This window comes from Argopecten irradians, chromosome 1 (assembly GCF_041381155.1).
Source record: "Argopecten irradians isolate NY chromosome 1, Ai_NY, whole genome shotgun sequence".
Classification (NCBI taxonomy): Eukaryota; Metazoa; Mollusca; class Bivalvia; order Pectinida; family Pectinidae; genus Argopecten; species Argopecten irradians.
In genome coordinates this window covers 18,819,362-18,842,688 of record NC_091134.1, presented here as the reverse complement: position 1 = coordinate 18,842,688, position 23,327 = coordinate 18,819,362, and the positions used below count along the sequence as shown (strand labels likewise).

The window sequence follows — 23,327 nt, the reverse complement described above, 5'->3', positions numbered from 1 at the left end:
CAGTATGATTGTTTTGAAATTGATTCTGACAAGTTAGAAAGTGCGCAGAGTGAATTAGCTAGAATAATATTTTTAGTGGTTTACCATTATTTGCGAAAAATAAATGAATCTCTTTATAGTGAATTAGGTTTCGAATTATTAAATGATAGAAGAGCAAGACGAAAAATCATGAAACTCTCAACTCTGTTCCGAATCTATACATCCCACTGTTGGTGAGAATAATCAATATGCTTTAAGAAAAAGTTCAGCTTTGTAGTTATCGAATCTCCTCCACTCACGAGTCTTTCTTACCTCCTACTTTAAGAAACTAGAATAATGAATATACAAAATTTACAATAAAATATGTGTTCAGTCCATGCGATGAAAAAGATCATGCATGTATAAAAAGGACTATACGTTAGGGGAGACAATCTCATCAACCAATACGTACAGTGTGTCAAAGTCTGCCGGTGGAACTGAGGAGTTAAACTTCGCTCATTCCTCAATTACAAAAATAAATCAATAAATAGATAAATAAATAAAACTAAATTTTAATGTTTGGATTACCTCGTTTGACGACACCATTTATTTCGAACAAAATTTTTTTTATTGATCTGGACAAATCAAATTTGAATAAGTCTGACCTTGTATCGGCAATACAAAAGCTGGGCTTTTTTTTTATCTTGTAATCGACCATAATACTTCACAGGGGCGTAGGAAGCCCCCCAAATCACAATATAATGCAATGGGATATATACCAAAACATGACTTGTTTCTTTTCTATAATAAGGCTGAAGTTATTCTCATCTCAACCTTGAATGACATTGATGAAGATTTAGATTTGATTTTTCACGGTAACTTTTAAAATTTTAGTCAGTTTCATTGATCAACACCTAGAGGTAACTTTTAATTGAAATGCTAATTGGTCTAATCACATCTATAAACACTATATATCTAATAGTATAAATTAATTGTGTAATCTTAAATATATGCTAAAGCCTGATACCCTTTTAAGGATTTATAAGTCATTGGTACTACCTATTTTACAGTATGATTGTTTTGAAATTGATTCTGACAAGTTAGAAAGTGCGCAGAGTGAATTAGCTAGAATAATATTTTTAGTGGTTTACCATTATTTGCGAAAAATAAATGAATCTCTTTATAGTGAATTAGGTTTCGAATTATTAAATGATAGAAGAGCAAGACGAAAAATCATGAAACTCTCAACTCTGTTCCGAATCTATACATCCCACTGTTGGTGAGAATAATCAATATGCTTTAAGAAAAAGTAACAGCTTTGTAGTTATCGAATTTCCTCCACTCACGAGTCTTTCTTACCTCCTACTTTAAGAAACTAGAATAATGAATATACAAAATTTACAATAAAATATATGTTCAGTCCATCCGATGGGGAAGATCATGCATGTATAAAAAGGACTATACGTTAGGGGAGACAATCTCATCAACCAATACGTACAGTGTGTCAAAGTCTGCCGGTGGAGCTGAGGAGTTAAACTTCGCTCGTTCTTCAATTACAAAATTAAATAAATAAAAAAAATAAAACTAAATTTTTATGTTTGGATTACCTCATGTATGACGACACCATTTATTTGGGGAAAAAATACATTATTGATCTGGACAAATCAAATTTGAATAAGCCTAACCTTGCATCGGCAATACAAAAGCTGTTTTTTTATCTTGATCATTACGACGTGTCTTACATCTCGATATTGCACATCAGAAGTTTCTCAATATCGAGAACTAATATTATTGGATTAGGTATAATATCTGTCCTTCGGGATTGGATGGATTTTTTTTTCCATTTACATCACGGCTATGAATGACAGTAGCTATCTATATGTCCCGGCGTGAATGTCCCGCTTATATACGTATTTATTTATCCATTTCTTTTTTCTGTTTTCTTGTTCTAATATTTTGTTGTTGTAACGATCGACAGTCGACAGAAGATAATCTTGTATTTGCAGGCTTTCTTCTAAAATACACTGCATCTGCTTATTTTCGATACTCCAGGAGTTACTATCATTAAGGTATCAACGTCAGTGATAGTAACCCTTGGAGTATTGAGAATGGTATCTGCTTGCTTTCTTCTAAAATACACTACATGTTTTTCTTTTGAAATATGAAAGTCGGAATCATTAATCATGGTTTAATCACAACCATTTTAACCTTATACAGTGCATGTATTCTGTAATACCCGATCCGGTATCTCAATAAAACTGCGCTGTTCTTATTGGAACATGGAAGGTCTAGACTAGAGAAAAAAATAATATAAGAAAACAAGAACTATCCAGAAAATAGAGTTTTGCAACTTAATCCACTATTGCTCACTGCCCGTTTGTGACTATTTAGGCTGCTTTTAATTAATTGTTATTTTAAGTTTTCTACGAGGTTTTTTTTAAGATCCATGTCAATCAAACATTCAAACAAAAGTCGTATTACATAATTTTTCTTTCGTATAACGCCAAAACGCTGGTTCTCTTTAAAGAGCTTGTTGGGTTTTTTTTTTTTTTTTTTTTTTTTAATATTCAAAAATGATATGTCTAAAATATTCGAAAATGAGCAAAGCACATGAAATTCCGTTTAATAATTTGCGATATTGATTTATCTATCTAATTTAGACACTTGTATATATATACAATGTGTTTAAAACATAGTTGTGATGTCATATTGTACTTTAACTCCCGGATTGTGACCATTACCTGTAACTGTCCTATATGTTACCTTTTACTGTCTAATATGTGACTCTAATATAAGACAGTCACTTATAAGACAGTAAAGGTAACTTACGGGAGAGTTACACAAAACGGTTGAGTATATGTCTCTGGGCGTAATCCCATAATTATGTTAACACACAACCTGCCGGAATATTCAATAATTTTTATATTCAAATTACGAATAAAATCCCACACAATGAATATGAAGAGAATTTAATCCTCTATTGATGCAGAATTAAACACATCCACAGAATTTCTGTATATATCCCAGTTCGAGTTTTCCTCCTTATTATGAATTCACCATTTAACACTTATATACAAAATTAACTCCAATTTCCGCTTTCTGAAAACCTTATTGATTTTTGTACACCACTTTTATTTTAAATTTCCAAATCATCTACACTGTAGTTTTACACTTATTTTGATATTGTTTCAACAATATTTCAGAATTTAACCTAAATCCCATTGACTTGTTAAATGAAATTGCACAATGTATAAATAAATCTAAGATTGTCCCAAGATAGGTCGAAATTTTAAATCCTCTGAATTCAATGTAAGTTCTGGGGGCACCGTCTGTTTTGAACTAGCCTGGAAAATCACTATTATATGCGATCATTTTAGCAAGACGCTTTCAAACAAACGCCTAAATTGCAAGTCTATAGTTTCAAATGTCATTTCTTTACCACATCAGACATTGGACAGAAATGCCCTTTAGCAATAAAAGTCACTAAGTAAAGTCATCGTATTACATATCGCTGAAATTAAGAAAGTAATATCCCTCCATCACTGTAGGTGAACATTGTGAAAGTGAATTTGTCCAACCCAAAAGCATGCTTCATGCATCGAATGCTATTCATCACAGGCAAAGGTAATTCTATGTTGCCATTGTCTATATTTGATTTGTCATGGTTGAATGCACATTTGTAGAGTTACTGAGCTCATAGACAAAGGCAAAACACAGGCTTATAATAGAAATAAAAGTGTACTTTATTAACACAAAGACTTGCTATGTTTTAAAAAAGATAAGCCTCAAACTGTACAATATGTTGGAGAGAGAACAGATCTTGGTTCTGACGGGCCTCGATACAGTTCTCTCTCCAACATATTGTACACTTATCAAATCCTAGCACTTGAAAACATTCAGAGAAAGGCTGCAAGGTATTTCTACAACCAATATAGAAATATGGAACCAGGTTGTGTCACCAACATGATTACATCTTTAAACTGGCTACAAGAAGAGCCAAAGCCAGAATGATCATGCTACACAAAATTATAAATGTGGATATCGACCGACCACAACATATAACATCAGGCGACGGGAGAACAAGAGGCGCACACAGATACCTTCTAACAAAAACCTCTACAAAATTTGCATTCTTCCCTCGCACCATCATCGAGTGGAACTCATTACCAAATTCTCTAGCTCAGGAGCCTGTCCTGGACAAGCTCTGGACAACCCTGGCTAGACACAACCTCCCATAATAATATACACGGCCTGTTTATATATATATATACATATATAAATATTGATGCCACCTCCCAGGGACAAATGCACTCAAACTTTTGAGTCTGTCCCTAAATTGAAAGAAGAAGTTTTCGGCTTATCTCCATAACATCTATATATAATTCGTTTCATTTGACCGATACTTAGAATTTAACAAAGTTATGGTAGGAACATAAACATCTTCATTTATTTAAATATATAAATATATACACCACTCTCTATAAAAATAAAAACATTAACGGCCGACAAATTATGTGAGCGCTTGAACGCCCCATTCAAGAGAGCTCTTCAGACTCTTTCTCTTTACATGTATATATGATTTATACATATTTCATTGTGATATAAGCCTTCTCCCTACAATATTAAGAAAAATTCAATGAATGTTTTGGCATTGATATTTATTTATTTATTATAAATAAAAATTGAAATCCGTGTGTCTGTACACAGGTTATAATATTTATTATAATTTTTACTAGATCTCTTTGTTGGTAGCCTCCGCCACTAAAATCGTAAATATTCATTTTTTTATGATAGAGTTGCTTCCCTTGGAGCACCTTACGATTTTTCACACATATTGTGAAATCTAACATTTTTTACTTTCCGTGATGAAGTTGTAGTTTCAAAGCATTTTCTCCGAAAATTAAACACCCATTTGTGATTGCAATCCCCTGCTATTTTACGTATTCGGTTCAGTGTAATTTTCACAACCCGGCTGAAATGCTAATGAGGATGTCGTCAGAGAATGACATACGCATGCGTACTCGCGTTAACTATCACAGTCTACGGGGTTTCTCATACTGATTCAGGGAGACCGCACCCCATCACAGGAAAAGGAAAACTGATTAATGCCGGCCAGAGAACTGTGATTTCGGGAGGCTGTATGACCGAATAGAGGGAGTTTTCGGACCCCTTTTTATATATCGATGTAAGTATTATAACTTGTGGTATAATCGGCGAATATATGGAGCTAATCGTTGGAGAATTTTGCCGATTTAGCTGTGTATCGAACAATAGACGAGCTACTTGCTCACCGCCATTTCCGTCTGACAGTTCAGTGTTTACGTTGTGTACAGCCCATTTCCTTGTTATATTCTGTCTTTATTCATCGTGGAACAAGTCCCTTAATGTTGCCTGTCGTTGATTGCGTGTAAAAGAAGAAAGGATTTGAAAGATAGACACATTTTCTGCATCGCTGTAGTCGGGTTTGTATGGTCCATTCAATATTGTACATTGTTTACTACTCACTACAATGTATCTTTTTTTTCAACATTGTTGCTACTAAAAGTGAATTATCCTAATAATCAATTAGAGCAACATAATATGCAGTCATTTGCGGATTATTGCTATATTTTGGGAAATATTGTGAGGATGATAAGATGCAGACGGTGGCTGAGCATGAATTTTGTGAAAGCAGCCATTTTCAAAGATGGCGATCATGCATAAATTCTGCATAATTACATATGAAATCCATATTGCCCAGGATTTGTGATATTTCGTGATGCCATCGTGTGTATTCCTCGCTATTATGGGTGTGGTATGACAAACAGGATTACATCTTTGGTGTGACAGATTCATCAGGATATGCTGGTGATCGCATATATATAAGGATACTGGAAAACTCTAAATACACCAGCTGAAATATTGATCATAATTGATTAGGTTGGTCTGGCTCAGGGGCCTTTGTGAAGAAATGCGTGTTGTGTGTAAGCCTCATGATATCCCACAATTTATCATGTTTTAATTATAACAGGACAGCAAAGCATACAAAATTCATGATGAAAATGTTCCAAACACAATACTATATCCTCTTTTGATTATAACTATTCCTCATTGGTGTCCTAGTCAAGTGTAATTTTCCCCCATTTGCTGCGATATGTTAATTTACATTTAGTGTGTTTAATATTCATGACATCTGTTTCATCTTACGTTTTACTAATGGTCTTTGTCGTCATCAATTATGCTATATTTCTGTTTAATATCCCAATTCCCCTCCTTTCCCCAAGGAAACAAAAGGTGTATTATGACATGGGGATTAAAATGGGATTTAAAGTTTTAAGTAAAAAAGTGTCTTTGGATGTGATGATGATTGAATATGGATCATCATTGAAGCCCCAACATCAAAAATAAAATTATGTATCCAATGGCTTCAGGTGTAGTTTCCATTGGTTATGACAGTCACCTACATTTTTCAGTATATATATGGTATATTTTGTCTTATGTTATGACAGCAAGTCTGTTGTGTTAAAGTTCCACATCCTTCTGCAATGTTGCTTACAATTGTTAGATAAAAAAAAATCACTCTGCATGGACAGTGATGTGGAAACCAGTATGTAGACAAATTAATAGGTTTTAGAGAAAATTTGATTAAAAGACATGTACTTAAATTTTCTATAAAACTGTAAAAGCGCATCTTCCATATGTGTACAGCGACTTCATTTTCATTGAGAAACTGAGAATAAGGGGTATCGCCTCATATTGATCCTTTAGAGTTGTGAAAGCTGTTTACTGCAAATACAGCAAATATATTTTGATATATTCAAAGAATTTGATTTGACGATAATTCTTGTTATTCTTTTTTATTTCAGATTTTTTTCTTTTTTAAAAAATAATCATGTCGTCAGAACTAGAAGCGCTGCGACAGGAAACCGAACAGTTAAAAAATCAAATCAGGGTAAGTAATCGCATACCATAGAATCATTTCCATGTATATCCAGAATTTGTGTACTTATATGTAACCTGAATCTTGCACTCTATTTGGTATTATCTTCATTTGCTATTCTGGTATTCAACTGTTTGTGTTTGCAAAGAACAAAAGGATGATAGTAAACACAAACAGTTAATCCCAAGAATAAACATTAACCTCTAATTGTAATAATATCTTTGGAAAAATGAAGTAGATATTGTAGAATTGTTCCTCTTGATTAATTGTGCATGCATCTCAATATTATCGTCAAAGCCTATACATATATAATCTCTATTATGCTAATATCTGCTTGCTTTGTGTCATAACAACTGTTGTTTTATAACTTGTCTATTATTACTTTATTTTATGTTCCGCTTGTTGAGATATGTATGTTACAGTTGAAAAAGCAATGGCAGATTGGAAAGGATCAATAACGGTTGATTACTGGGAATCTACTGTGGAACAGAAGGATAATTTAAATCTTTGCATGCAATTATTACCACACATGATTTATACTGTATAGCCAGTCATTTGTACTTGTAAAAAATTCAGAAATATCATTTCACCAAATTTAAACAGATCAGAATTACGTGATAAATCTTCAAAATTTGATTCCTGTGAAGATAACTAGCAATGTCAATGTGTCTGCAAGTTATTTTTACATCATAATCATATGACATTCATATTATTTCAATGGCTGGTTGAATCTCAAAAAATGACCATGATTGCGGTTATGACTCGTTCTGGTCTGTACAAAGCCTTTAAAAGAAAGATATCTTGTATTTTGTTATGTAACAGGAGAGGTGTAAATGTATCTTCAAAACCAGGGTTTGAACCTGAAACCTCCGAACACTATCCAGATACTCTACCAATTGAACTACCTGGTCACCAATGATCCACTCAGTTCAGTCCTGCTACAACCTCCCTTCTTCCTCAAAGTGTTTACCGTGAAGACAAGCAAAACCCTTATACCACTACCATAGGTATTTTGTCAGGCGACAAGTTTGTAACATGAGAGAAGAAAGTGAAACAGCAAGGTCAGGGTTCAAACACAGTACATCCAAACACTAGCCATATGCTCAACTGATTGACTTACCTGTTCATTAGTTGATGGATACAATCACAGTCCCACTCACTTAAGCATACCTATAAGATTAGCTTTAAATCTGCATAATTTAGGAAATGAGTTTTAAAATTGTGTTTGATAATCAATTATATTTCTGGCTAAAATTGATCTTCGCACAGTTGTCTGCACAGTTTTGAAATGTGGAGGAATTAAACCTCTGTATTAATATATAATTATATACTGCAGTTGCTTTGGTATCCTTTAAGTACAGATCCTATAATGACTGTGGATATTATACTGTCAAAATGCCCAGACTTGAAAGTGTATGTTTTAGACCCCCCATAAAAACAATCTGCAATTGTCTTTGATCAACTGTGTCGCCATCTGGGCCCATGGTCAATATATCCTACCAATCTACTGTGAGAAATTCACACAAGACGTGTCTGGTATTAGAGGGTAACTTTACACCACACCCTAAGCTTTTAGGCACTTTGTCCTTTGTATAGTCAGGTTCAATTTCATGAACATTCCTTAGCTTTAAGGATTCCTTAACTTAAAGGGACAATTCACTCAGGCTAATTCTTTTACATAACCAAGAAGCAAAATATGGCATAAATGTATTGTTCTACATTTCTTATGAAACATCTAACATCAAATATTGTCAAATTCCACGTCATAGTCTAGTATTTTAATTGATACCATTGTAATTACATTTCGTTGATCAATACGATAAAGCAGGTACAATATGTACCCTTACCAAATTCACGCACGTTAAACAAATGAACTACATAACCGGTGATGAGGTGATAAAGTTATTTTTTAGGCAAGACAATTCATCTAATAAGGTAAACACACTACTGTCGGTGCGATTTGAGCAGTTCTAGACAAAAATAACATTACTCATTTACTCTACGAGCAAGGGACAGGGTTCGGCATGAGGATGTTCGACCACAATATGTAATAGCGGACAGCGACCAAGTTTGAACATTTAACAAGCCTTTCACCTCCATGGGCTTTTCTGGCATATCACAGTAAAACCGACTGATGTAATTTTCATTAGAACTGGGTTTTTTTTCGATATATTTACAAATTTTAATGTTCTCTTAAACTGAATGGTCCCTTTAAAATTCTCAAAAAAGCATTACAGAAGTTAAGGGAAAATCTTAGTTAAGGAGCCTTCCTAATAATCCATAATGCTTTTCTAAGGAGAAATTAAAGTTAAGGGATTCCTTGAATTTACAGAATGTTCGTGAAACTGGGTCCAGATCAGCAATTGGCAGAGATTAATTCAAAGAAGCATTTCATTCTCATTCCAAGAAGCTTCTCTTGCTCCTACAACTTAAATCCTTAGTTTATACCCATAGACTGTTCAACTGATCCAAATCTGCAATAGGAGTGTCGTCTGTTACAAAACTTTTGAACTAGAGTATGGTGATAAACAACCCTTATTATCTACCCACTGCCAAACCTTGAACTTGTGACCTCTTTGGTTATGCCACGTCTTCCACTGGAGAGTAAGGAAAACCCCACTAACCAATGCTAGTCTGCAGTCATCAGTACCAAAAATGTAACAATAATATGAAAGAACTATTTGGAAGTCCCTTTATAAAACCTTATTCAAGTTAATCACAATCCTAAAAACATTTTTGTACAAAAGCAATTGCATGCATGACGCTTTCTGAAGAAAAAGCCCCCATAACTCACACAAGGAAAGAAATATTTGTTGCACTGGAAAGGGATTTTCAGGAGAAAACTTAATTTTCTAAGCATTAATTTCCACTTGGAATGAAGCCCATTGGGTTGCCATCCTCAAAAATTCCCATTGAAAAAGCCTTGAATTGTCAATATAAAGACATTTACAAAGTTCATTTACCTATATGAGTTATAAGTTTTGATTATACAAGGTTTTAGTCTAAAGTGAATCTCTTGTCATCAGTTATTATGGATTAGGTGCTTATTTTGGTTATCACAGTGTGACTGTCAGTTGCAGTGCTTGTTACTGTGTAACATCCAGTGTTGTATACACAGCCCTATAAAATTGTTAGGCTGTAAAGTGTGCCTAGACATCTGGTTATATAGCTTAGTGTTCAGGCTAGGTAGTAGGGGATGGACTATTATTGTACCACAGAGTTCAGTAGATTACACATCTAGGTCAGCTGTCTATTGATGCTAGACATGCAAGATGGCTGCTGTTCAGCTAAAGAAACACAGGCCTATTGTTTGTAGTGTAGGTAAAAATCAATTGTTTTCACCAGTCTTAGCTATTAGTAAAGTTTTATGTTTCAAGGTCTGTGTTTGTTTACCTGTAGATTTTCGTTAGAAACCCATAGTAGTTCTGACATTCTTGAATTTCAGTTTGTGAATAAGTTTTTCAAACAAATAAACCAAAAAAAAAAAAAACCCCATTAAGAATGTTTGCATATTTTAAAGTTTTTAAAATTAGTGATAATTAAATTTGAACCCACTTAACTTTATTGATACATTCAGCATGGTGAAAAATCAACACTTATTATTGAGCATTATTGAGCCATACAAGGAAATCATGTAGATAACCTGATTTGAATTTCATTGAGAGAAATATTTTGTCATTCATTGGCATCGTTGAAGTGATCTTGACAAAGCAGCGTTAATTTGAACACCCTGACAAAGACCTAAATGCATATTGAATATTCATGTGTAGAAATAGACTAAATAGTGTATGGATAACCCCAGTATTATCCCAGTTTGTGTGAATTATGATTGGTAATGTATGCAGGACAATCAAGAAGCCCATTGTGAAATACAAAAATAATGTGCTCTATCAAAATTTTGTGCTTCTGTGGTTAAAATACCTTAGTGAAGATCTATTGTGAAAAGATAATCAGTCCAAGAATAAAATTGTGAATGTTTAGATCATGATAGCAAGACTTCTATGAAGTCTGACTTCTCAATTTCAAATGATTTATTATAATAAATAGATATTAAGAATAATACTGAAACTACATTGGAATCAAAATATCACCAAAAAAAACTGCTTGAATTGGTGTGCAGTCTTCAGAGCAGATTAATTCTATTTTCAATTTCTTTGCCATGGGTACACTTCCTAATTTTAATCACTTTGTTTGAAACAATGATAACTCCTTTGTAATAGATTTCCCTATAAAACGTAGTGTTAACAGCCAAATTACATAATTGTGCGTGTGACTAAATTGTTTGTGTGGCTGATATTCCACTGTTTATCCTCCCTCTTGGGGTTACAAGGTTTAGGCCAGTATGGCTATGGATAAATTCCTAGGGGTCTACTGTTTCAATGTAAATTTTCTTTTGAAGTTTTGTTAGGACATAAAATGTTTTATATGTCGATATAAGGTGTTAAAGGGTCTTTTGTTTGCACATACATCAGTTTTTCCGAAATTTTATAATATGAACTGTTTCACTTTAGAAAAGGAAGAGCAGAAATATATGTTCGGGAGTCATTGATGAATTATTACCAGTGCTTTCTTCAGTTAGTCAATGTATCCAGATAATTATTAGATGGTGGTGTATATTGTAAGGAGGTCTATATAGCTATCCCATATTTATGTATTTATTATTGGTTTGAAATTTCAGTAGTAATAGACATTTACTGATTATTACATGTGGTATACCCGGTATTGTAAATAGGTGTGTAGCTAAGTATACCCCCAAATTTATAAATTGGTTTGAAATGATAGTAGTAATAGACATTTACTAATCTGTCATACCAGGAACATTGCTAGGAGTAAAGGTCAAGTGGCAGAGCACTTCATGTGATGGGGGACAGGTTTTATGTTCACGCATGCATGTATACCTAGCCGCTTCTCTCTACAGAAACACTGTTGGGAGGTGCTCCCCTCTACACTGAACTACTATCAGCTCTGCTCTCCTCATCACTGAACACACAATGATGATTCACCACTCCATTATTACTATTTATAGATCTCTCCCCCTCCTTCAGCATATTTTTAATCTGCTATATGGCCATGCTCTCTCCCGGCTGTATCTAGAAATAGCTGTAATTCAATTTCTCTTTGGTGCCATAGTGGTAAATAGCCTTGTCTGTTGAGCATGCCCAAGTGATCAACAATATCAGCCCTCCGGCAACCTGTGGATTACTGCTAATTGGGACATAGATACAATGGAGATGTTGTTTACTGCTAGTATAATATGATCAGCTTATAAAAAGCTTTCAATTTCTACCTCAAATGTATAAGTGTGTTCCAGAATGTTTCTTTTAAATAAGAAGAGATAGGATGTAAGTAATACACATAAGAAATTTAACATGGTCTTCAATGTAATTTGTTGAGTAGTAATGTAAAATGGATAAGTGAGTGTTTAAGATATATTACCAAGCTTATATTTGCAATTATTAACAAACTAACAATGGGAAGAGAAGGCATGAATTTGAAACTATTAAAAATGAATTGTACCATTTTCTGTCCAAAAAAAAAATAAAGCTAATTCTAGGGCTACGTTAAATAAAGATAAAAGATCTTATACTTCTGGAAAATACATTCCCAGTTCATTAAAAGCTTCTTCCCAGTTAGATGGGAGCAATCAGATTCTATATTATGGATTAAGGACAATCTAAATATAAAATCTTAATTTTCTACCAATAGATGAACTGTAGTTTCGCAAGGAGAACTGAAGTTATGTATGGATCAATATATATGCCCCAAGCATGCCATGATGCTGTACTTAACATAAATACTTCCATTGATTAATACTGAGTAATTACAGAAACTTATCTGCTTTGAGGTGTGACCTGTTTGTTGTACATCTGGCTGAATTTACTGCAGATCGTGGATTCAGTGATGCTATGAAATCCTTCCATTGCTCTTTCACGATTTAATTAGTAATTGAAAAGGAATTTTATTACTAGTTTCCATGGATTTTCTTCTGTAATGCCCATGTCCTGTTTTCTACTGGATTAGTTTTTGAAACATGTATGAATATATGTATGTCGCTAATGTTTAAAGATAAATTATAGCTTCTACGTATACCTTGTTTTCTAATTCTGTAAATAAACAAATATGATACAATGTATACATGCAGCTACCAATTTAGATCTTTGCTCTAAATCTTCTTAAGTTTTCTTATCTGTTTTCTAAGATTGAAAATTCTCTATTTATAAACAGCATTAATTTCTAAATATCATCAAAATTATACCCATGCAGTTTGTTTGTCCATCTTCAGTAAAATTCTTGTTGTCTGTCTGAAGTACAGTACCAAAGCCTTTATATATCTTTAAGTTTAGGTTAATGCTTACAGGAAAGGTATTATCATTGGCTAAGGGTTATAACAAAAGGGATTAGCATAAAGAATTGGTATAATGTTACATTTATTTCATGCATGTTATAAGGAAATTCGATCTGTTGCAAACATATACCAGTAAATATGTTCATCCTTAATTTAGGTAATATGTCATAAAACTTTCAAACTGTGGTAAGAACACCTGACAGTGTTAGAGATTAGCTTAGAAATGCTTTAAAAAATAGTTAAGTCTTGAATCACCAATATGACCTTGCATGTCTAAGCCAAAATATAAGTTTTGAGAATTTTGTTTACATGCATTTGTGTTTTATCATATTGTTTAATGCAGCAACTAGACTCTCTGTCAAACTGATACTTAAAGGCATATACATCTGTGTATCTGTGCTTGCATGTCTGTGTATAATTTAATAGCTATAAAATCTATAAAATGGAATACAACATGGTATAGTGATCAGATATATGTGGTGCAAATTTTGATATTTTGTGATGTACATGTAGTTATGGTGTTAAAATATTACATAGTACACTCTGAAAATTCACACATGGATATATACCAGACAAAGTGTTAGGTCACAATTTGATCTGTTGTATGTGTGTGCCTGAGTTGGCTGGCAGTCAGCCAGCAGGCTGTTCAGGAAGATCAATAAATAGCCTTTAGACTAAGAGATCTGTGTTAGTTCACACACAACCCAGTGTAGCAGGTGCCCTTTTGTAGCTAGTCTGAATAGGCTGTAACCACCAGCCAGTGTTTAATTATATGTAGTCACAATGATGTAGACATATGCACAAAACATTTCATTATAACCAACAAACGTGTTTGAGTATGTGTAAGACATACAGAAAAAAAATCATTCAAGATGTTAATTGATGTGTAATGTCACGGCCTCTGCAACTATTTTCACACTAATGAGTAGAATCATGGTTAATGAGATATTGAAAATTAGATGTTTTATTTGTACAGAACTAGTTATCTGTAGGTTAAAAATAAATGTATATATATGAGGAATCTTTGGGCATGTTTGATGGAGATGATCTGAGTGTATTATTTTTAAACACATCTGTAATTATAATTATCACGAGAAGTACAGAGTGATGCATTGCTAAATTTTTATAACTCTTTTGTTAAATTGCTTTATCCCCCTTCTGAAAGCTAAGAATTGGAGAAGCAAGTAAAGAGATATAATTCATGTATGTACATCACAACACCATTTAGACACTATAAATCAAGTTGAAGTGGACTGACCTCAAACTTGTGTACTGCTGTATCATCAAACCTGTTAGTTTAATGGGATCTCTGCAGGTCGAAAATTCAAGGTCAAGGCCACTGTCACATTAAAGAGAAAAAAGTACTTCTCTGGTCTTCTTTTTTGTAAACATGTGCATACATATATACCTCCAGATGTTTTTTATTTAGAGCCATATATTATGGTATTTTAGAGTTTGTTTTAAATATATGACTCACTCAAGCATCAACATTTCTCATATTTTGAGAACTTGCTAGGGGAACTAATCATGTCAAAGCGACATGAATTTAATAATTAAAGTGATTATAGATAAGAAAAAAAAAAGCTGTGGTTACAATTGTAAATGTCTGCCTCGTAGGTATGTATATACACTGTGTGTATGGTTTGATCCCTTCATAATTCTGGAAAATTCGCTGACGAAAACTAGCTGTTGATGCCGGCTGAATTTCCAAGAAAAATCAATTTTGTCTCAGCCATAGCTTCTCTAGATCTGTCAGAAGCCTACCTAGTATTTTATCTTTAGTCCTTCATAAAACATCATTGATTGTCATTGTGGTTACATCTGTGACAATGCCTTGTTCTCTTCAATGTTGTCATTTATACTTCCACCAAACTCTTAAATTAGTATTACTAAAATCCAGTATTTTACCATATATAGCTACATGGGCAGTATTGCCAATATCTTCCAACTGTCATGACTGTTGCAGTGTTGGTCTGTTGTAAGGATTAATGATAGTCACTGGGTGTGGTAGCTGTTTCTATTCAACCAGTATACTTGTGTCTGATGTATTGAAATAAAAAGCTTACAAATATAATACTAGTATTACCTTGATTGGGACTAGTTTGTCTGATGTAAGATTACTACAGGATTAGTACAGTGGTATTGTAGGCTATTTAACCAGCCTTTCCTAATTCCACAATGATTATAATACTGATGATACTATATATACAGTCTTGCCCTTTTATATCAATAGTAAAAAAAAAAAATCAAGGATAATTAACTTCATACTAAATACTATTACTAACAATGTTAAAAGAAAAGAAAAAAAAACTAATAAAGGAAAATTGATGTCCAGCAAGTAGCATATTTAACCAAAATTAGTAAACCTGTTAAATACAGCTGCATTTGACATTTTAAAGCTCAGATTGGTAGGCGTTTAAGATCAGATAATAATGTATGATTTCTTTCAGGGGTAAATAATGTTTGATTTCTTTCAGGGGTGATGGTTTGGATTATATTTGCTTGATTACCCGTATGTTTACCCATTGATAATACTCATTATCGTTGTTTCCTTGACAATCAACTTGTTAAAATTGAAAAGTAAAACTCTCCTTCTCTGTTTACAGGAGGCAAGGAAAGCTGCTGCTGATACAACCCTCAGCCAAGCTGCCTATGGCGTCGAACCTGTTGGCCGAATACAGATGCGCACCAGGCGTACCCTTAGGGGACACTTGGCAAAAATATATGCCATGCATTGGGCAACAGATTCTGCGTATGTATCAGTGAAATTGATAGGGGCAGATCGACTCGAAAATTTGACAATTTGTTTTTGTCCACATGGTTGGAATTACTTCTTTTTCCCATACCATCCCAATATATATACTGTCATTACATTTTCGCTGTAGTTCCACTGTATATGTACCCTTGTATTACCTAGCATAGTACATGTTTATCATTCATGCCATAGTTACCAACTGAAAAGTTATAATGATTAATGTATGTACAAGAAATGTTTAGGAAATGCAAACATATAACAAAGAGTGTTATGTTATTTTACAGAAATCTAGTATCTGCTTCACAAGATGGTAAATTAATTGTATGGGACGGATATACTACAAATAAGGTGAGATTTGTAATCAGATAGTCTCTCAACTTTTCTCTCTGCTTCAAAATTGTTTATTGAATTTTTTTTACTATGGCTTTAATAACAAGAAAGCCATACTTTAAATATACCTGAAGGTGCTATTTTAAACCATTTTGGATTGTTATATCTTATCAATCATAGCGAGTTTTAGTGTGTAATTTGGTCAAAAGTCTTGATGATTCACAAAGTATTACATATAATTTCAATAAAAAATAATGACGGAAGACCCACTTCTGAAGTACCATTTATCATTTTGTCACATTCATCTTGCATTTTGCTTGTATTTTAATCAATATTGTTTTTCGAAACTTTGGATAATTGTATGATTAATTCTTGATTCCAGGTACATGCGATACCTTTAAGATCTAGCTGGGTAATGACATGTGCCTATGCTCCGTCATGTAGCTATGTAGCGTGTGGAGGTCTCGACAACATCTGTTCTATCTATAGTTTAAAAACGAGAGAAGGAAATGTAAGGGTCAGTCGTGAATTGCCTGGACACACTGGTTATCTCTCTTGTTGCCGTTTCCTAGACGACAACCAAATAGTTACAAGCTCCGGAGACATGTCATGGTAGGTTACAGGAGATTTGTGGACAGGATATGTAATTGTTAGGGACTCTGTAAATGCCTACCAGGCCTCAGGATCATAAAAACTGACCAAAACTGTCTTAATTTTAATCCTAGCCAAAGTCAAAGATGACGTTACAAAGAGTTATGTCACATTTGATTGGCTAAGTCAAAACTCAAGTCTAAGATTTTTTCATGATCCTTGAGCCAGGTGATATCAATGACAACTTACAATATTTGCGTACAATATTTGTGTCTTTGTTAATTTCAATATATTTACAAATATATGAATTTTCTATTTAGGGCTCTTGCCTACATTTTCACATCGCATAACTTTTGAATTTATGTTTGAGCTCTCTCAAAAAAAATGTAAAAATGTGTGTATCTTCCAATAGTAAAGTATAAATTTGAAACAATAAATATGGAATTATTCAACATGCTATACATGCATGATGTATGAGTGAATATATACATTATTTCATTATGTGAAATTGTGTTTGTTCTTTTGAATTGATTTGAAAAGTTTAGTCCAATGAAAATGATTGAAAAACTGTAATCGTCTGAATTTGTTTAAAGCAACTATTAACAATGTGCTAAATAAATTTTATATTACAGTGCATTATGGGATATAGAGACAGGCCAGCAGACGACAGCTTTTACTGGCCATACTGGTGATGTCATGAGCCTCTCTTTGGCACCAGATATGAAGTCATTTGTCTCAGGGGCATGTGATGCCTCAGCAAAGGTGACATAATTCTTCAAGCCTTTAGAACTCTGTTCCAATAATATGGCTTAAAAAATTAGTCCTTAACTCTTAACTATTTGAGTGTATGTATACAACAAAGAACTTCAAAACATCACTCGAAGTTGGCAGTACCTATCCTAGTTAAGTTTGGTCAGGACAGAAACACGTTGAATAAAGCTTGGTTTTCAAGCTATGCCGAGTGTATTTCTAAAAAATCCTGCTCTGGTCTTTCATGTAGATTTGCCATTTGCCTGATAAATTTATTAAACATATCCCTAAATGTTCTTTTCTTTAACAAATGCTACAGCAGCAATACTGGTTGTGAATTTTTTTAACTAATTTAGATATTTAATAAAGCTGAAGATAGGCCAGAGGATATTCCAAGCTTAACAAACTTAAAATAAGAATGTCTAAATGTATGCATGGCAATAGAATAATTTGTATTTCATAGTATGTAATCTCCATTGTATAATGCTTGCCTGTTTCTTTACAGTTATGGGATGTCAGAGATGGAATGTGCAAGCAAACATTCTCAGGACACGAATCTGATATAAATGCAATCACTGTAAGTATAAATGTCAACAACTTCTGTAGAAAAAGTTACGTCACCTGTCAATCTGTCTGTGTCCTAAGAAACAGTAAAGATCAAATTTAAATTTTGTTATTTTATAAATAAGAAAATGAATGAAAATGTTCATTAGATAAAAACTTGATGACATTTTCACACCCATGCCAGGGATGGAACCCCAGCTGGTTAGGTGAAAGGCAAATGGCTCAACCACAACACCGCTCGGCTACTGACTCTATGTTAACACCTATTGTGTTTTAACACCTCCATGTCTAGAGATCACATGTAACACAAATGAACAGTCATTGTAAACCTGATATGGGAGTTTCACAGGTCAAATCAGATTATGTTTGATATACCAAGAGTTCAGATTTACAGCTAGATAATATTTACCTATTGACTTTATCAAAACAAGCTTATAGCTGTAGGGAATACCCACAAGAAATATTTTCTGACACAATTTATTTCTGGATCCTTAGTTAGAATCCTATGTAGGACACTTACCAGATATTTACTGCTGGTCGACATTTTCTTTCTCTGGATACTCTAGCTTTCTCCCACCATCTAACCTGACACATCCTTAAATGACCCTGGCTGTTAATAGGACAAACTAACCAAACTAAAGCTCATAGGTGATGTCACATGAATGTTTCAATTCATGCGAACATCACATTGGTACTTACTGTAATTTGGTTTATCTTAGAAAAGTAATAAAAAAAAATCCTTATATCGAATATTTATATTAAAACTAATACTTATGAAATATATAGATTCTTGCACTCATTGCTATGTTTATGTTAATATGAAATTCTTTGTAACTCAATGAATTGTTTTGTATTTAATTTCATATTAATCATTGTTATAGATGGATGATAAGTTAATACAATAATACATTCGATTTCTCTATTTTATTTTCAGTATTTTCCAAATGGTTACGCATTTGCAACTGGGTCTGATGATGCCACATGCAGGCTTTTTGATATCCGTGCTGATCAGGAAATTGGCATGTACTCACACGACAATATCATATGTGGTATTACGTCTGTGGCCTTCTCCAAGTCAGGTCGTCTGCTCCTGGGTGGTTACGATGATTTCAACTGCAATGTTTGGGATGTCCTAAAGCAAGATAGAGCTGGTAAGTTAGGCTTGGCCTCTCCTTGTAAATATAAATTTTACATTACAAGTTTGTAAGAATTATCCGCATAAAGAAACAACATAACAAAATCATGTGTTTTGTGTTCCTGGTGGGGAGTTCTTTATTTCATACATTTTATCTTCACTACTTAAAAGGGTTTGATTGCTCAACAGTGAATATCCCTGGCCCTGATTTCTCAAAACAAACTTAAGTTGAAGTGGCCTTAAGTAAAACTGAGGTAATCGAAGATATGACTCGAATGGGCACATGTTGTTTCAAGAAATCAAGCCTGGTAAATGCTAATTCAAAAATGTTGAAAATTAATAAATTATTGCTGAATCAAAAGTTACAAGTCCTATCCGTGTGTCTATAAAAAAAGGTTAAACAATTTACTGAAACAAATTCACATTGAACCTATAAGAGTAATGTTCACAATACAAGGTTGGGATACCAGTATGTAACATGTATTTGTGTTCATGTTTAGGAGTGCTAGCTGGCCACGATAACCGCGTGAGCTGTTTGGGCGTCACAGAGGATGGAATGGCAGTTGCCACAGGATCCTGGGACAGTTTTCTTAAGATCTGGAATTGAGCCAAGTATTAGTTAGCCCATCTGAGGGAAAATATACAAGACTTATTATTTATATCTTAAAAAAAACTGATGTGCCCGTGCTATATGGGGGAAAGTTAAAATGTATTCACGCGCATTATGGAACAATTGTTTTTAACAGCTGCGAGAATAAACTTGTGGTTATTTTTTTTTTTTTTTTTTATGATTAAACAAACATTGTGGATGTGAACTTTCCACGGGACATAAAATGGATATTTTTATGGGAAGGATCAACTGAAGTGGATAGTGAAATGAACAGTTGACACTTGGTTTGACGAGCCTTCAGGGCACAAAGTGCAAGAGAGGTGCCAAGTGCAAAGAAAGGTGCCGTTAAGTGTTAAGTGTGCATATACTGATGGGCTACTCTTACCGGCAACTGAGGACAAGCATTTGTTTCCAAAAACAAATGTAAAAATCAAGGAACCGCATAACTGGTATACCTTAAACACTAGGTAAACATATAAACATCAGAATAATATATCACTGCACATGACATCTATAGGCTTTCTCGGAAGAAAGATCTTGTGTATAAATAATAATTATTACAATAATATATTCCTTGTCTGTGTGTTACAGCAGGGGACCATTTCATGTAAAAATGGGCCCATGAAATCTCTACCCCCCCAGTATAAATACAGGTTTATGGGTCCGTCTACATGTCTCATGTAACCCGACCCTGCATAAATGTCCTGGATCGTTTCTAGCGCTTAGGTGACTGCGAGTGAGAAACAGCTAAATCTACACATGTAGATTATGATTGTGATTTTATTTTAAACATCCATGTTCAATCATGCAAGTGCTCATTGATTTCAGTCTGATTGCTTTCTACAATAAATGTTAAAGTCTCTTTCAAATTTCTAAAATGAAGAAGCAAAATGATTCCTGTAATATTTTATCATAGATTTATGAAGAAAAAAAGTGTCGATGATGAATACAGAGAGTATAGAAATATAGTTTTTCGTTTTTGAAGGATTGGAATAGCTTTCTTGGATAATATAACTTTCAAGTGATATGGGTGGGTAGGCCTTAAGTATGTATGTTGAACTTGTTGATGCATGATATGATATTGATATTTATGTATATGTAGATAAGAATGTATTTCATTATAAACTAGTATTGTCTTCTATTTCGAAGGTTTTAGTGCAATGAAAACAGAAAAGTTGAACACCATGTGACTTGAGCCTGTTGGTGTTTCTTTTCTTAATTTCCCTTTCCTTCCCCATTTTGTATAAAACTTGATGTTTCCACTTCTAAGCTTTGATATGGTCTTACACTATATAATGTATATATATAGCAGTGATGTTAAAAACTGCCCTTATTTAAATTAGCAGCCGTTTACAAGGAATTGCTATCTGTTGAATTTGAAACAGCTAAATTTTAAAGTGAAAATATAATCGAGAAACATCTCCATACAGTTGATGCATTTAAATGACGAGGAAACATCTGTTAAGTGTTTGGACCTATTATGAGAGTCATGTGGCCTTGCTTACTGTTTGTATGTGTTTGTAGGTCCTCTTCGAATTTGCTTGCACTTCAATTTTAACAAAATTTATATTAATTTGAAAATAGGGTTTGGAACTGGACTTATCCTTCTTATAATGGTACATTTGTCCATTTCGTGAGAGAGCGGAAAATAGGAAGGAAAGCATGTGTTTGGCATTTCTTTTACAGAAACAAATCAGAATCAAATGTACTTTGAACAAATGTTTACAAACCAAGCATGCCAATATAAGAAGTTTATGGGGCTAAAAACTCTTTAAAATGAAATGTGTTCTGAAATATATGATATATATTCAATTGTACTCTGTCGATATGCATGTTGCACCTATAGGTTTGGGTGCATGTCTCGTTTTCAATTTTTTTTTTTTTTTTTTTTTTTTTTTTGCGTTTTCTTTTCAAATATGGCAAAAATGAATGAAAGAAAACGCATATCTCTTCCGTGTAAATCAATTGTATCAGGACCCTGGTACTCTATAGTAATATATGTTAAGCTCGGTATCGAAAAAGGAGTGAGAATGAACGGGTGTATGAATGTTTGCATTTAATGGTGTATTATTTGGTGAAGTGAAAGCAATCTTGACCCTTGACCCTATCTGGGTCAGTCTGATGCTTGTGTATGATTATAATTACATCCCAGATTTTGGTCTTTAAGATTAATAGGTCGGTCAATCTTAGTCCCTTGAATGTTTGTATTGCAACATGTGCAAATGTAATCTTTTATTTTCTTGTGACAGATGTGTGTGAATTGATGCATGTTGAAATGTAGATGTAGATATATTCTTTCATCCTAAAGGATTTCCAACTGTTTCTCCTATAACAGAACAATTATCAAGACCAAAACTTTCTAAAATCATATACAAACATCACATCTCTTCAAGATTATTCATTTCATTTAAGATTCCATAGTAAATACTACTGTATACATAGACAGCTTAGGTTGATGTGAATTTTTGAGTCCTATCTCATTTTGTTTTTATATTTACTGTTTTGTTGTTTTTCTAACAAATCAAGAACCAAAATTACAAATCTTGTAAAATGATAATTGATAGTGTGTAACAGTACTAACCTCGTTACACTTCACTAGTTGGATATAGCTTTGAAGTTCTTTGTGAGGCACAGGAAAACTTATGTGAGAGAATTCCATGTTACAAGGAACAAAACTTTTAATTTATTTAACAGATAAATCTTTGAATTTCTGATAACAAGACCTGTCAATCTTAGACCTCAAGTAGACACATCACATTTTCTGTCGAGTTGTTGAATTGCTGTAGTTTGTTCATTGTCAGTTATCTTCTCCAGCATGCTCTAAAGCTTGTTATAAGTCACCATGTTACTGGAATAATTTTCTGGTAACCAAGATTTTGCAAAGCAAGATACGACTTCATGGGGAAGAATTCTGGAATAAGTTTTCGTATTGATGGTTGGACAGATGTGGTGGACAGACCGGTCCCTTTCTCCTAGTGTAAACGTGATGTGTGCTAGATATATCTCACCATCCGCATCAGTGTGTCTATTTGAACTAGTCCTACACATTAATTATGAATATTATATTGTGAAAATTATCTGTCAGTGTCAGTGTAACTGTATTTTTCATTTGTCAATAAAGCTTTTTTGTCATTAATCATGTAGTCTATCCTTCTTTTCTAAATATTTGTTTCTTAATGCATGATTTAAATGTTTTAGTCTTGATATATGTATTAAAAAATGCTCTTCAACTTCAGTAAAATAGTTAGAACTATAGCTATAGCCATCTCCCAAAATTAACTCTCCACACAATTCAGATGTAGTGATTGGAAGAGGTTCATATGAAAGTAACATCAATTAATTAGAAAAAAAATGGTGTAATAAGACACC

At 33.5% G+C, this 23,327-nt stretch overlaps 1 protein-coding gene across 1 annotated transcript; it reads left to right on the top strand.

The window, feature by feature from the left end:
• The first annotated feature begins 4,987 nt into the window (after positions 1 to 4,987).
• On the top strand, positions 4,988 to 23,094 carry LOC138319713 (guanine nucleotide-binding protein subunit beta). Its single transcript, XM_069262855.1, has 9 exons — positions 4,988 to 5,143; positions 6,804 to 6,889; positions 15,830 to 15,975; positions 16,263 to 16,326; positions 16,691 to 16,920; positions 17,532 to 17,661; positions 18,155 to 18,226; positions 19,148 to 19,364; positions 19,849 to 23,094. The coding sequence occupies exons 2-9, from the start codon at positions 6,830 to 6,832 to the stop codon at positions 19,953 to 19,955; spliced, it is 1,026 nt and encodes a 341-aa protein (XP_069118956.1). The 5' UTR covers positions 4,988 to 5,143; positions 6,804 to 6,829; the 3' UTR covers positions 19,956 to 23,094.
• The last annotated feature ends 233 nt before the right edge of the window (positions 23,095 to 23,327 follow it).

Bases quoted from the DNA above. Each gene is read 5' to 3' on its own strand.
- LOC138319713 (XM_069262855.1), top strand. From the start codon at position 6,830: ATGTCGTCAGAACTAGAAGCGCTGCGACAGGAAACCGAACAGTTAAAA. The intron at 16,921-17,531 runs GTAGGTTACAGG...TTTATATTACAG, and splicing joins AGCTCCGGAGACATGTCATG to TGCATTATGGGATATAGAGA. The intron at 19,365-19,848 runs GTAAGTTAGGCT...GTTCATGTTTAG, and splicing joins CCTAAAGCAAGATAGAGCTG to GAGTGCTAGCTGGCCACGAT.